This window comes from Pagrus pagrus, assembly GCF_965226575.1.
Source record: "Pagrus pagrus genome assembly, chromosome: 2".
NCBI classification, from domain to species: Eukaryota; Metazoa; Chordata; class Actinopteri; order Spariformes; family Sparidae; genus Pagrus; species Pagrus pagrus.
In genome coordinates, this window is record NC_140186.1 from 23292510 (window position 1) to 23308767 (window position 16258).

A 16258-nucleotide genomic window follows, 5' to 3' on the forward strand; every position below is an offset into this window, starting at 1 on the left:
AAGAAATCCCTGGATTACTTGAAAGGTGATTCAAGTTAAACAGCTTGACTTCAAACTTCTGACCCGCTGACACAAAGTTGATCTTTATCACTGCACTGACATGAAACTCAACTAAAAGATGAGCCAAAAACACTCAGATGGACCAAACTGAATTTGTTTTTGGACTCAAATGACCCAGCCTTCATCTCAGAACTCAAATACAGAGATTGCGAGGGTGAGGCAGATGGAAACTGACCAAAGCCAACTAAACTCCAGCCTCCGCCCAGCTGACCCCAACACGACCTCTCACACTCTTTATTCTGGCTGACCTCCTCCTAATCAATCTGTTTACCTCTCTAAACACTTGAACTCAACCATGTTAAACTATAGAGATCACTACATCAAAACAGGCTGAGCGGGAAGAAGAAGGGGAGGAGATTAGAGAGAGAGAGAGAGAGCAGAGACAGACTGGCATCAAAACACAAACAGACTAAAACACAGTCGGAGCAATGAGAAAGTGCCAGACGACATAATTTTGTTGTGACTCCTGTCAGCTGCAGCGCTGTGGTCACCGTGCTCGTATAGACAACCACAGCGAAGATGGATGTGGTCCAGACGCACAAGCTAAAAATACATTTTTTAAATGATGACTTACATTTTAGCGTGCTGCCTGCAACAATTTGTTCCTTAATTAGCTGTTAGCAAAAAGTTTCAAAATGAGCTATTTAACTACTATGTCTGTCTGTTTAGTACTAGCTCAACAGTACTCTAATTCTACTGTGTTTGGTAGTTAGACTGTTCATTTGAACTCAATCTTGGTAAGAAACACAGCAACATCATTTTTACACATGAAATATTTAATCTGTTAGCTAAAGACAGGTGACTCACAGTGTGTGGAGCTCTAAAATAACATTAACTACAGTATCATTGTTGAGGAGCAGTGCAGCATCTGGACTTATTTTGAGGTAGCTAGCAGCAGCCACTACATCTTTGTGGGGTTGTAAAGTTGAGCCAGATGTTACACAGACAATTCATTAATCTATTTATCCAACAGAGAGCAAACCGTTATTCTTTAGTTAACCTAAATCAGCTAGTTAGGATTAGCACTGATGAATATGCACTAAATAAACTAAAACAGCCTTTGTTTTTAATTCAGGTTGTGGCTTTTGTTAGACAGATATCATAATTTCTGCATTAATATATACATTTAAATATGTTTTTCCTGCCCAGTGAACTTTTGCATTGTATTTCCAAGTAACTAATGCACAAAGCTGTGTTTTCCTTGAGAATAGCTTGTGAAAGGTCTCACTGTAAAAGTACTGTAGCTTAGTTGATTGTCGGACTGCGTGTTATGCCTCAGGACTGCCAACAAGGTGGAGCAAGAAACAGCTCAAACTAAACTACAGCTGGGTTTCATTGCATATCTCTCTACCTGCCTGTCAGCAGTATGGCTACCATTACATCCTACACCTGGCGCCACATTACACAGGTGTGTGTGTATGTTTGCACAGGTGTCGAAGATAAACGAGGAGATAAGTTTAAAAAAGCAGACAGAACAGAGGATGGAGAATGATATGATTCAAGTGTTTTTGTCGTGAAACATAAAAAATGAAATTCTGGGGGGTTATGTGGCTTAGTTTGGTAGATGCAGATAAATAATCTTCCTGAATATCAAACAAACCACAAACACCAGAAACACGAGAAGCATTCCAAGAATTTATTACCACCAGGCAAGTTGGTATTTTCTTTAGTGTCAGCTCATGTTTGACATATCATACCGCATATGGAAATACTCTAAAGCAAAAATGCCACATGAACACAACTGGTGTTTTAAATATAGAAACAAACTTTGGAAATCTTGTGATTTACAAAACAAAGGACAACACTGATGTTTAAGTGCTTTTTGTGAATCAAAAACTGAATTGTCCACCTGTCTGGTCCTGCCAAGCTTATGTTGTTATTTTATTCACGTTCAGTTTGTCTACAAAACTACTTAGAGAGTAGAGTGAGAGAAAGAGGAAAACAGCCACAGACAAACATGGAAACAGAAACTGAATTAGAGGGAGTTCAAAAGACAACAAGGCTGCCGACAGATTATTACACACATTATTGCACATCTATTGACACGGCAGGCCCAGCGCTGTGACGACATGTGTACTCTTTGCACCGAAACTAGACGGACAAACAGCCTGAAACACAATATTTGCTGAGTTGATACAGGAGAGCAGCAGACTGAGAGGAGGGAGGCTCTTGTCAGGCTCCAGCAAAGCCAGTGACATTGAACATGACAATCACATGTACAGAGAGAGAAAAGGACGCATGTTGTACTTTGTGGCGCCAACATAAGATTCATCTACTATTTTTCCCCTTCGTACAATTCAAGGAAGTGAATTGAAGGAAGTAAATGGCTGATTAAGCAAAGTAGAAAAGCATTAGTCCCATCCAGTGAAGGTCAAAACAGTAATAGGACTGTTGGCAAACATACACAGACACGGACATTCATTTTGTTTCACTGTAACCAACGGCCTAGATAAGCTCTAAAATTAATGCATAAATAGTAGCTTTGCTGTTGGGATCTTACTTCCTTCTGTTTCAATTCAAAAGCTGCACAAACACTTCAATAAAAATGTCAATCTTAGTTTTCGTAAAAAAAAAAAAGAAACCCACCTCCCAACTCAGAACTCACCACTTCAACTTTAACTTATAATGAAATGATGAGATTAGACTTTTGTCCAGTTCAATTAAATTACCTCTCCTATTTTTGCTATTTCTTCTTATTTTACAGCGGAAATACAATTATACGTTGTAAGGCTGAGTATATAATTCAATAACTATGTTGGGAACAATCCACGGCGTCTTGTGTCTTACCAGGTTTGATGCAGACGCCTCAGCGAATGACAGTCCTCTGGGGATGATAAGGATGTGGTCTTGCTCTTTACTGATTCGACCCTGAGACGAGAAAACGTCAAGAGTAAATATAAAGTACTATATAGTAAAATAGGGATTCAGTTGAGCTCTCGGCTGCAGCATCTTACTGTGATGTAGGAGTTGGCAAAGTGCGCCCAGCTGAACAGGTCCACCAGTCTGTAGAGGCTGGCCAGTTTACAGCGCGTCAGCTTCTCGCCTTTCACCATCGTGCTGGTTTCCACTCCGTACATGTCGTTGATGGGAGTGACCATCCCCAGACCTAAACAAAGAAAAGACATGATCGATCAAGGGGGAAAAAATGTGCTATGTACATTCTTCTGTGGATTTATTGATTTGATACTTTTACAGTATTTATACAGCAAATAAACCTGCTTTATAATCACAACGACATGGAAAGCTCGCTTTCGACAACATTTTCTTCTTTTCATTCAAGTCTACTAGCACAAACTGACTTCAGTTGTGCGTTAGAGGTCACACACTATGCACTTTTATCCTCTTCTCCTTACAACGACAGTCACACAGGATCACTGTCCAACATCTGTCTTTCTATCCAATGATGTATTGGACACATCTGGCTCCACGAGTCTGAATTTCCACGCTGAGGTGATGTAAACAACACTCCAACCTTGAATACTTTGTTTACCGCCAACGCCCCCTTAGACTTACTCATTACGGGTGTATTTTAAGGAAGAGCTTAACCGGACTACTATATTGCCTTTAACGTGTAATTCAGCATTAGTCGTGCATTCCAGCGCTGTGATTAGAAGCAGACTTCACATATGGACTCCTGGACAGAATTCACAGAGGATCAAACCCCAGAGAAAATATGCGCAGCTCTTCCGGAGTCTGGGGTTGGGTCGTCTCGGGGTATTTCTGCCCTTGAGCGCACAAACCTCATGTTTGTGTATGTATCGCCACTGTTCAAATACCGATGTTTTGTTTTGTTTTTCAGTGCAGTGCAAAGCGGCTGCACCCTGGGCAAGGGTGGCATGTTGTGGTGAATGTAAGTGTCTGGTTGCCCGGGGTGACAGGCCACAGGATTGTGGGTACTCACTGAGGGGGGAGGTGTTGAAGCCGGCCACTGAGCTGGCCATGAAGAAGTCGGCGATCTGTCTGAGGGCCAGCAGGCCGGTGGGGTTGTTGCCCTTCCGCTGCTGCTCCTGGATCAAACTCTCTAACTCCTCTTTGAAGGCCTGGAAGGGAAGAGGAGGGAGAGAGAGTTGAGAGAGGTAATAATGCGACACAGAGAGACAAGCTGCCTACCCGGATATCCCTACATGGACACGGGAAAAGGTATTTTTCCAACACCAAAAAGCCTATTAGAATTAATATTCTCATATGACTTTTAAAGTACAATATCAAGCCTGAAGATGAACAATATCCAAATATGCAGATCTTTACTTTCAGGCACAAGGTTAGTAATCTTAATCAGGTGTTAAACTAGGTGGTGTTTCACTTAAACAGTGAAAGAATAACATGTATTTCACTTTGAAGCCATCTTTGAAGTGAAATAAATTTTTTCCAGGCTAATCAACTTTCTTGAACTGTAATGTAATGTAAAAGATGAAAAGACGGAGAGAAATGATGGTGAGACAGATTAGAGTAGAGGGGAGTAGAGAGAGGGAACAGGGGATTAGCGGTGACAGGAGGATGAAAGAGGAAAAAGATGTGGGAACATTAAGAGGGACAGGAAGAGTGGGAATAAAGAGAGGAACGAGGGAGACGTGTTAATCAGAGATTAGACACACTCCTCGGGTGTCAATCTGAATCGACCTCAAACGCTCTATGAAGCTGGATCAGGATAGGCCGGCTGCCCAACATGCTGAGTCAGGATTGGATGTCCGGCTAGCTCGCAGCCCGTGCTACTATTGGCTGCTTGGTTTGAGAGTGTGTGTGTGGCTAATCCTCATGTCCAGACTATAGTCATCTGCTGAACCCACAGACACAGTCCAGTATATGCTAACCGCTCTTATGCAAGACCACACACACACACACACACACACACACACACACACACACACACACACACACACACACACACACACACACACACACACACAGCTGGTTTAGTTACATCATATAAAGTACTGTATGATTTTATGCGTTCATTTTCCTTCAAAGCAAATATTCCTCATCATGCACATCACTTCTCACAAGGAAGATCATGACAGGCAGCCTGGATGCTGAAGTCTGAGTAACTATTCATGTTCAGACATGTTATGTTTATTACAGGTGCAGCCAAAGCCAGACTGCAGACTAGCAGCAGGTAATACTGGATATATAGACGCTCATAATCTTAATAAGGTTGTTAACCTCTCAGGTGGCACACTCACCTCTCCCCTGCGGCTACTGTAATTAAAGCTGTGAGCACTACAGACGTTGTTTCTTTCTTGTTTTATTTCAGCACTTTGTAGCACTTGACATGCACATTAGTTTAGTGGTTGATAGAAGTTGATGAGATGCTCTGATACAGAGACACAAGTGGAGGTTAAAACACTACTGGGCGGTGACATTTCTGCTGTTGAGTCTGATATTTTCCACATCAGGACACCTTGATTTGACATCCATTTGCTTTCAAGCATGTCTCCAGTTTAACACATGGTCAGTTCCACTTAAAAACAGTTTATTGGCAAAGCAACCTCAAGCAGGAGCATTGTTGCCATGTAACCTTTAGTTTTCTGTACTTTGAGCACTGATTAAAGGAGACCCATAGGAGACCCATTATGCTTTTTACCCCCTTTCCTTCAGTGTGTTATAAATGTTCCTGTGCATGTACGAGATCTTGAAAGTTAAAAAGGTCAAAGTCCGCACCAACAGAGGCTTACTATTTACACCATCTCCCTGTGCTACTTATAAATGATTTCCAGGCTTGCTTCTGAGTCATTTTAGATCTGTTTTTGTTCTGAATGTATCATTTTACTCATACTTCTTTGTGCCATAGTCATTACTGGAAGTTGACTAATAATTTCTTTCAAACATATTTCCTCCTTTTGGGTGGCCATCCTATTCCCTATCCTGCATTACATATGCAAATACACACACACTATTGCCTGTCTGGTCTTGACTCTAAATCAACTTCATCTCGTCACAGAGTTCGCTGACTGTGAATCCACTTTAACTTCCTGGTGGAAATTTTAAACCTCTGATGGAAATCTGTGGCAAAGTGAGCACAGTCTGAGAGTGAAAATAGGCCATGACACTGTTTCCATGCGATGACTCCTCCAGCAGGCCAATATTCAACACATCCAATATTCATGCCTTTATTTCATTCCAGTGTTTCATGCACATTCCCAAAGGAGCTGCATTTGTGCACAAAAACATCTCTGACGCATAACTTCCCCTTGTCTCTGCCCCCCACATCCCATCAAGTCACCCCACAGGACGCTCCATTAGTGTTATGCGAATGGGTTTTATGCCCATGTGGGGGTGTTTTGTTAAAAGTGGAGCAACCCCCCCGTGTCAGGACACATACAGTCCCGGAGCACCGCTGGTTCTGATCCCAAGCCAGACATTCCTCCGTCCCTAGTGGCAAGGTTGCTGTGACAACCGGCCTGTTGCGGATGTCTGACAGTGGTGGGTCAGGGTTTTTTGTGTTCAGTTGCTGTTGTTGTTCTGGGCATTTCTGTTTCAAAGTGCACCGTCACATTGGCATTGGAGCCACGGTGCTAAAGACGCAGTGTACTGGGGCCAGGGCACAGACACTTGTCCCTCAGGCAGATTCTGTGCTCATGACTCGACTAGAAGGGTCTTTGTTTTGGGTCTGTGCTGGAGGTTTCACGTTAGCGTGACACTGTCAGCCAGCTCTACACTGGTTGCTCTTATGAAATGTTTCACAAGGACCCTCTTTCAAATTTCAGTCTTTCTTTATTCATTCAGAAAGAGTACAAAGTGTTGAAGCCAGGTTCACAGGACAGTTTGTGACTTCTTTTTCATGAAAAGCTTAAACAATATCAGGTGTTCATCACTATGAGCGATCATTTTTCACATTAAAGTGTCTTGTGATTAATTGTTGCGATAAACTTATTGAATAAAGCAGCTTTTATAATCACACATTGTTTGCTGCAATTCAGTACATACTGTAGACACAGGATCAGCTTTGCTTTTAAAAATACTGTCTGATACATTTCAGACAAACTTTCAACGACACACCAGACTCACAGCATTTTGGAATGAGACCCATTAGAATAAAGCATAATAACACACATCCACAAACACACACACTACCAGGCATCTGCTCTACAATTTGTGTGTGTATTCCCAAGAAGATTATGACAGCAGGGATTTGATTCCCATCATCTAAACAGATTAATCCTGTGGCCTAATGTGGATGGTATCATTAATATTTCAGTACAACCCCCACATCTGCATCAATAAAAATAGCACATCAAGTGTGTTTTTTAGCTGACTGCTCCACTCTGAATACACTTCTCCTTCAACCCAAAGAACAGGAAGTCAGGCGACCCTTCAACATGGCATTATATTACATCATCCCAGTTACAGCACACTCACCCCTGGAGTGAAAAATAACACAAATATCCATCTTCTACCCTGTCAGATTAAAATCACTGACGGCCGACCACACTAAGCAGGTCTCTCCACTTACTGGAGGAAAAAATGTTATCCAATCAGAGAAATGAAAAAGTGTTTCCGTGACTGCTGCGAAATGGCAAAAGCTAATCTTTCAAAATGGGAATGTGGCGGTCTTGAGAGAATTAAGTTGATGTGCAGATTGGAGATTGGCCAGCCCTTCAGTGGAGCAGCCTGAGAGTGGGGAGGGTAGTAAAACACAGCCACTTCCTTTGAGTAACAAAAGTTTGATTAGAGAAATCAAACCGAAGCTTTAAAGAGTCTGACACAGATATGTTTCAGACATTCTCTCTTAAGGTGAGAATTGGTTCATGCTGAGAAATAATCTTTTGGTTTCCTCCACGGGTCATTCTGAACGAGCTGTCAGGGTTCATGTCTTATTTAAGGACATGACATCAGGGCAGATGCTTCCTGAAAAGAATACTTCAGACTTAACTAGCTGGTGGACAAAAATACATGTTCACATGCATATTTTAGATCATCTGGGAAAAAATAAACTTTTCTTCGAATTCTCACTCTCACAGGAAGTTTCTAGTCTTCCAAGAGGTTGTGTCATTTGACCTCCAGAGAAGTTTCCTTTTGTTATGGTTCCCTTGTTTCTGGTGCAGTTATTGTTACAGATACAGGTGACGCTTAAACTGCTGTACGTCATCGTGTGGGAAAGGAAGACGAGACTTTTTATGACTTTGTTTGAAGCAAAGCCGATGATCCTGCACGCCTGTGCTTGTGCACTGATCAAAGAAGTGTGTCGCGCCCGATGGTTTCAGCATTACCTCACACACGCTCCCGTCCTCTTGTGAAATAAAACTAATGAGTTTGACCTGAGTCACTACAGCAGAGTTTAAGAACCTGGGCTTGGAAACAACAGCAATAAGTAGCTTGCATTGTAGTAAACAAGGCTTTATCGGCTGAATATCAAATGTCAACTTCTGTTTTCTTATACCTGCGAACAGTTTGTTTTGGGGTCATTTCCTGCTGCAGGTTAGATTACATTTCTCACTGCTCCACAGTTCATCTGGAAGAACATAGTGACCTGCATTTTCATCCAAGCTCCAGTTACATTAATCTCAGCTGGCCGAATAAACCAAACCACAGGTACAACATCAGCAAAGTCTAAGCAAATATCCCCGTAGATACTTGTCAGAAGAAGACTTTTACATACAGACATACATGAGAAGATGGATAAAAGGAAACACACACACACACACACACACACACACACACACACACACACACACACACACACACACACACACACACACAGACACACAGACACACAGTGAACAGGTGAGGCCTGTAATTTCAGCCACAGCCTCCACGGTTATGTCAGCACAATGCTGTTCTTTCAAGCCACCAACGTGACAGTGTTACAAAGTAGGAGAGTGCCTGCCTGCAATCTTGCCAATGCTATTGATTGCCCCCATCTTATCCCAGAGTGTGCGTCAGTGAAATTGGTGCTCGACTGCAGCTCCTTCGCTGCATGAACTCTCTGCCCCTTTTCTTGAGGGATGAACTTGTTCACCCCGACAGGAAGTTCAGGGAAATCAGAGCAGAGGAGATCATCTACATCGATCAGATTCTTAAAAGTGACAATAAAGTCTATCAATGTATGATTTATATATACTGGGTGCCAGTACATGAGCTCCTGTTACTTTAAACGATTCTGATACCTCAACCTTTTATTTCATGCATCATGAAGCCAGGGACTGAAGTGGCCCTAAAACTGAGTCAAAGGCTGTTCATGACAGAATGAATAAAGGAAGGAAAGAAGAAACACTGACTTTTAGAAAGACATATGTAAACACATATATAAAAACTAATGTGGATTGGTTACGTCATGGCAGATGTCCGATCAACACTCAAACCAATCCACCACACTGAAGCGGTAGAAATAGGTTCATGTACCAGCTTCGGCAAGAAAAATCTTTTACAATTATTTTATTTAGTGACCAAAACATTTCTGCCTGTGATTCTGAGTGAAAAATGTTGATTTCAGTTTCCAGACGGAGAAACTGGTGTAAAGCTAATGCACAGAGGGGATTCTCTTGACTTTTGGCCGATGCTTTTGAGGTTGCACACGAGCTAAAGTGGACTTAGTGACATTTCAGTGTGTTACCCTCTAATCCTGAGGGCACTGCTCCACTGCTGGAGGTTTTGCAAAGTTCAGCACCCAAGAAATGTCGTGAAATGCCAAACTGAAGCACAGCGGCTCAGACATGGCTCGGAGGGGAGAGGCGGTGGTTTTAAAAAAGAGTCTCTGGAGTGAGTTCAACCACTAATGTTCTATCAAATGAGACCTTCTGGACTTTAAAAAGAAAAAGGGAAAACATCATAGAGAACGGTCGTGGCATTTGTCTCACACGAGGGGTTTCTCGGCAAAGCGTCATGAATTATCCACTTGTGTTTTCTGGCAAGTGGGAGGGAAGACGAGAAAACGTGAACTTCCTCTGAAAACCACGGGACTACTGCAAAAGAGGCTGAGTAAATTTGCCACTTGGCATCAGTAAATCATTTCTATGGATGATGAACAAACTGTGCCACAAGAAGTGGAGGGAGGAGGAGAGGAAAACCTAATAGCAGGGGTAGAAGCAAGACGAGCAGAGATGCAGAAAATAGAAGCAGCATGTGGAGGTTCAACTCAAATTCAATTTCACCTGATTTAATTTCAAGCTTCTGAGCGATTCTGACCTTTTGACTTTTTGGTTTTGCAAATAACGTCACGGCAACCTAGTTCCCAGCAGCTACAGAGAAACACAAAGAGAGGCTGAACCACGCAATTTAACACCAACAAATTAATATCATGATTTACCAACCATGACATCATGAGACTTGGATTTGCAGCCAGAATCTGTATCCAAGCTCAGAAAAACACCACAGTGCGCCTCACAAACCACCTCAAGGCAAATTTCAATCCTTGTATGTCATACAAGATGCTATTTGTGTTAACCAACATTACCACCAAAAGAAATCCTTCACTTCCTCTTCTTTCTTCCTTCCTTATATGAGTTTAAAATATTAAATAAATGAAGTTATAGTAACTCTAAAGCAGACTGACACACATGTTAGACAGAAGTTCAATAAGGGAAAAAAAGACTTGTGAAGGACTCTGTCATATATTTCTCCATTCTTGGCGCTGCAACAAGTGTCTTTAATTTAGGGTTTAATTTAAGTAAAACATTTTTTAAGGATTTACATTCTCTGAAAGGTCTGGTGTGTTTTATGGTTTATGTTTGTGATCCAGAGAGGCTTGATTAAACACAGCTGGCAGTACATTTTTTGTAACATAATAACAGCTATTTTAATTTGGCTTCGTGATAGCCTTCATTTAGCAAAAAAACTAAATAAAACAGAAAACACAACACCAAAAAATCATAAATCTGAATCCCAAAATTGAAAGCCAAATACCTATCCAATGAGTGAATATCCGAAGAATTGAATATTTGGGGGCGGCCCCAATTCTTATATCAAAATCCAATCATGTTTTATTCCTTTAAAGCAAAATACGACATGCGTGTAAAGACTTGAACCAACCAGGTTCCACCAATAATCTCATGACAACCACCTATCAATTAATCAACTTTAAACAGCACAACTTTATCTAGCTAGCTAGCAACAGCATGATGCGCCTGTGTGTGTTACTCATGCCCACCTTTCAACGCTCAAATCAAATTAAGTATTACGTCCAACCTGCCTATCCTGTTTCTCTAAGAAATAGGTCACAATATGGAATCTAGATTTGCCTTTACCTCTGCAGTCTTACTCTGTTTTCTGTATATTGTTGTTGCATACAGGCACTGTGTGTACACGTCAACACAGCCTGACGGGACTAGATGGTACCAAAGGGTTCAAGGCTCAGCTGTAGACTCTGACTTCTAAAGGTAAACACTGCTGCATGAATGAAGTGGGTGGAAAAGTCATCCGAGTTGATTCAGTCCCGCCTGGTCTATATTGGTCCGACTTTAAATACAACCTGCCATCGGAGCGCTAGAAGCATGTAATCTGCAGCCGCCGCTCGTCCCCATAACACTGGAATGAAAACAAGCAGAGAGAGAGAGAGAGAATGAAGGGGAAGGAAGAGAGAGAGGCACATGTGTGGACCCCCAGCTGGTGACGTGTTGTTGTTGTTATAGCTGAACATGAGAGCACCAGACTGAGAAAGAGGAGAAAGAAAGGGAGATAATATGAGAGAGAGAGAGAGGACACACGTGTGCATGTCCAGCTGTTGACCCACACTTGTTATGTTATTGTTGTTGGATATGATTGTGAGAGGCCAACTGTCCTGATGTAAAGGCTGGAAACACTCTGCAGCCCACAGGGAGCCACCTGTTACTGCTGACTGAGAGCTGGTTGGCTGAAGATCAAAACCACATCAAGAGGGAATAATATACATAACAGTGCATGACCGCAAGTGTAACACACCAGCCGGTGCAATTACAGTTATCACTGGTGAAAACAAATAGCCTTTACTAGTGAAGAAATCCAAAGTACTCAACAGAAAATGGTATGAAACAGAGAAAAGAACAGCAGAAAGTTTGTACTTAAAGTAGTATTTATTCACTTTTGGCTACTTGGGAGCAGCCAAATAAGCTGTAAACAAAATATTGATACATTTTTTACTTTATAACGTTGTTGTCTGGTATATATTAAGTTCCTGCTTTGCACTAATTTGGAGTCGTGTTTTTGACTACCTGATGAATGTGAGTGGACCCTCACTGAAACTGACCAATCATGTTTTTGTAATGTCGTAGCTTTGCAACTCAGGGGGAAAGACCAGAAAAATACGCACATGGGAGAAATATCCTTTTAAACACATGTTAAATGTTCTGAAAGGGTCTATTTAAATCCAATCCATGTTTTCCATAAAATAACCAAGTAGTAAATATGTTGCAATGAGGGTCATGAAGCAACACTGATTATGATCTTCTCAGAACAACACCAACATGGCGATGTCTGATACACCATCATATGATCACGTGATCTTGTGAATACATCTTGCCAGGATTCAAACTATGCACGTGTGGCCGAACACACGTGTTGAACCAGTCAGAGTCCTATGAGGAACTACTGGCAGCTAGAGACGACTAGCAACCATGATGATAGGTTAGCGTAGATGCTATCAGAATTAGAAAATGAAACTGAAGGATCATCCCATTGGAGGAAATATTTTCACTCTACTCTAGACCGGTCTTGTTAAGAGTTTGATTTACCACCTGGCTCCGCTGGTGGTAGCACTCTCCCACTGTTGATCTGATTGGTTGAAGTTAGCCTGTGATAAATGTTGATAGACAGATAGGTCACCCAATTACTTTTCCAAACAATTTCTAAGGGTGACTTCTCAGACAGTTTTGTGGAACAAACCATCTGGCACTTGAGGTAAATCTCTGGCTCTAGCCTCTACATGCTCCACTATCTTCATTAACTATGTCACTAGCTTTGTCTGTCTGCTGTTTGGTGCTGGGCAGATAGTTCACATTGGGTCTATCAGAACTTTTTACTGGAGACAGCTACCTAATGCGGCTGGAAACAGTGAGAGTAAACCAGAACAAGTTGTGGGCCTGAACAATGAGCTGAAACGCTACAACACTCTGTAGAGCTGATGGGAACTGCAGTGTCAAGTGAAAACTATATGGATTCCATCATTATGAGCAATGTCTTTCACAATGCACAATGTCATCTAATTGATTGTTACTATAAAAATATTGATTACAGCAGCTAGTAGTTCGGTAATGCAATAGTTTTGCCCCAATTAAAAGCTCACATCAGTTTTAATATATCTTAACTTACCCTGATATTCAGGATGAGTTTAGACGATGAAGATCAACCAAGAACGAGAGCGAACTTGAACCAGAGCATGGGTTCAAAGGACACTTGAACACACCACAAAAACTAGAACCAATGGTCCACTGTTTGGCAGCATTCATGTCTTTTCTAGCATTGTAATAACTAGTCAGTAGCCTGGTTTCTCAAACACAAACATCACAAACAGGTGGTGTTCACAGTGATGTGAAATACATATCTATATCCATAATTCAAATTGAGAATATGTTTGATACAACCTTGCGGCTTGCCCTGGTGGTAACAGGCTGTGGTCCACTGATTGTGGGATCACTGAGGCTCAAATGCCAGTCGGACAGCTCTGTCTCACTGACTGACTCTGCCATTAAATCAACATGATGAGTCACTGCTGATAAGGACACACTGGAGCCAGCTGTGCCAGACACACCGCAAAAAATACCAACGATGGTCAGCCACAGACGCTCAATGACGGCGCAACGGTGCCCTGCAACTGACTTAGAGCAGGTCCTTTAAATGTACTCCCTGCTTTGCTCACCCCTTGCTGCACTTGTGGTGCTCAATCACGTACACAGACACAAAGATACAGAGAGTATCAAGTGGAAACCTGCATCAGCAGCACCATGCTGCTGCCCTTCCAGACATCTGGCACAAAACGCAGCATGCCAAGAAAACCACACTGGGCATGTGCAGAATGCGGATCACATTTACAGCTTGAAAAGAACAGGCCAAACCACGGCAGCCACTACCCAATATCAGAGACACACACACACACACACACACACACACACACACACACACACACACACACACACACTTCCAGACTTGTATTACTTTACATGTGAGGAACATTCATTCATGACATTCATTGCCGAAATTCCAACCATATCCTTTACCTGACTTTAACTGTACTATATTTTGTCCCTGCTGACTCTGAAACCTTCAAAGTGTATTTGTCACTTCAAAGCAATTCAAAGTTCAAATGCATACAACACACACACACACACACACACACACACACACACACACACACACACACACACACACACACACACACACACACACACACACACGCCTTGTCTCTCCAAATGTACGAACAGATTGTAAACACAGAGGAGCACTTCAGTCAGCGACCAGCCTTAAGTCAATAGTGCAGAGTAAATATTCTTAATACCAGGCTGAGCTGAAAGGCGGGAGGCTTGTTGTGAAATCCCCACACAAGGTGATGCAACTGTTCAAAGGGCACAATACAAACAGCATGGTAGGACAGCACTGTGTCATCTTCACATGACGCCATGAGCTTGACTTTGTCTGCGGTCAAATGAGCAGAGTTGGACTGTTATTGCCAGAGTCCGGGGATCAGTTACAAACTGATCTGTGAAGTATGGCAAATGCTCAATCAATCTCAGAAAACTATGGAGGATGGTGTGTTTGTTTCTCTGTGAAATTTTGCACTGCATTCTGATCTTTGCAGAGGTTGCAGCCAGATACAAACCTACAGCAAAGATACACTACCCCGATACTTTGCCTTTACAGCACCAAGAGTGCCTAAATAACTCCCCTGTGTGCTTCCGAAGGGGCTCGAGCCTCTGACTGTACCTCCAGCACTTCAGTCAAATCTGGTGAGTAGAGCAACATTAAGTCTCAAAAATCCAGACCTCCAAGGAAAGAAAATCAAACCGCAACATTATGCCTGTTGGATGAAATATGCCCTGTGCTCACAGAGTTGTTTACATCAGCAAAACCTGACCCAACACGAGAGCCTCTGGCTTGGAGGGCACTTGGAGAGCTCCAGCAGTGGCGAGGGCGTGGTTGTTGGTGGTTATATTAGGGTTTTAGCAGGCGGCTGACCGCTGTGATTCTGTGGCAAGTGTCACAACATGAGGACAAGCGCAAACACACGAGTACATGTGATGCACTCGCTGCTGTAACATCTTCAGAAATCACTTGGTTGGGGAATAATAACTGACAGAAAGTAAAAATGGGAACTGATTACTCAAACTATTAGTCATCGAGGTGAAAAGTTCTTTGCTTGCAGCAAGTTCCCTAAGTTGTCTTCTGTAATCTTGATAACTCCACTGCCATCTTCTTTGGCCAAATATAGAGGTGCACAGGTAGTTTATTTCCTCCATCGTATCCAATCATTGACGTGAACAGTTTGTCTTGTTCTGAGTCATGAGGGGCTGGAGCCTATTCAAGCATAGACCAAGGAACAGGTGGGGAACACCCTGGACAGGTCAGCAGTCTGTCACAGGGCCAACAAATACAAACAGAGATATCAGACATCAAACAGATAGATATAGAAATATAGACTCCAAATCTAGAGAAAACCAGGCCTGAGTCATTCGCTGGATCTGAAGCCAGGACCTTCATGCCGTGAGATAACTGCTCAAATCACTGCTCCACTGTGCAACCAATTACTTTTCTCCTACCACTAAATTAAACTCAGGGTGTCTTGCCTGATCTGCTGAAGTCCAGTAAGCTCTGAAGGACCTTGAAGGAAAGCACTGAATCGGTGGGCGACATTCTAGAGGAGGTACTCTGCGATCAGTCTCACCAACTCCTCAGGCCTCTCTAACCTCTGTGCAATGTGCCTAACAAATGAAAAAACACTCAACAGGGCTCTGTACTTCACCCTGTTTGCTTTGTGTAACACCAAGGGTAAACTTTGGCTGTCCTCTTCACCAATTTCAGCAGTTTACCAGCTGTCAATTGCAGGTCTTGTTCTAATCTAGACAATGTTCCCTCGGTAAGTAACTGCATTTATTAGCTTGATTATGAAATCCAAAACTGAGACATCTCCACTAGCCCAGTCCTTTGAAGGCGATTAGAAATGCACCATACCACCATGTTGCATTGAGGTTCTACTCTGTGCAGATGGACTTCGCAGCTTTTCTTTGTCTTTTATGATGGTAAATGAAGAGTCTTTGGGTTTTGGATGGACAAAAGAAGCAATTTAAAAATTTCACTT

General features: G+C 42.3%; 1 protein-coding gene across 6 annotated transcripts in view; it reads right to left on the bottom strand.

Annotated features, from left to right (window-relative positions):
- add3a (adducin 3 (gamma) a) overlaps positions 1 to 16258 on the bottom strand; it is a 112311-nt gene that overhangs the window by 20055 nt on the left and 75998 nt on the right. For all 6 annotated transcript variants that reach the window (XM_084366895.1, XM_084366894.1, XM_084366897.1 and 3 more), the window contains 3 exons: positions 3962 to 4100; positions 3015 to 3166; positions 2848 to 2928 (listed from right to left, as the gene is read on the bottom strand). In XM_084366895.1, coding sequence (XP_084223021.1) covers positions 2848 to 2928; positions 3015 to 3166; positions 3962 to 4100 — 372 coding nt within the window. The remainder of the gene's footprint in view (positions 1 to 2847; positions 2929 to 3014; positions 3167 to 3961; positions 4101 to 16258) is intronic.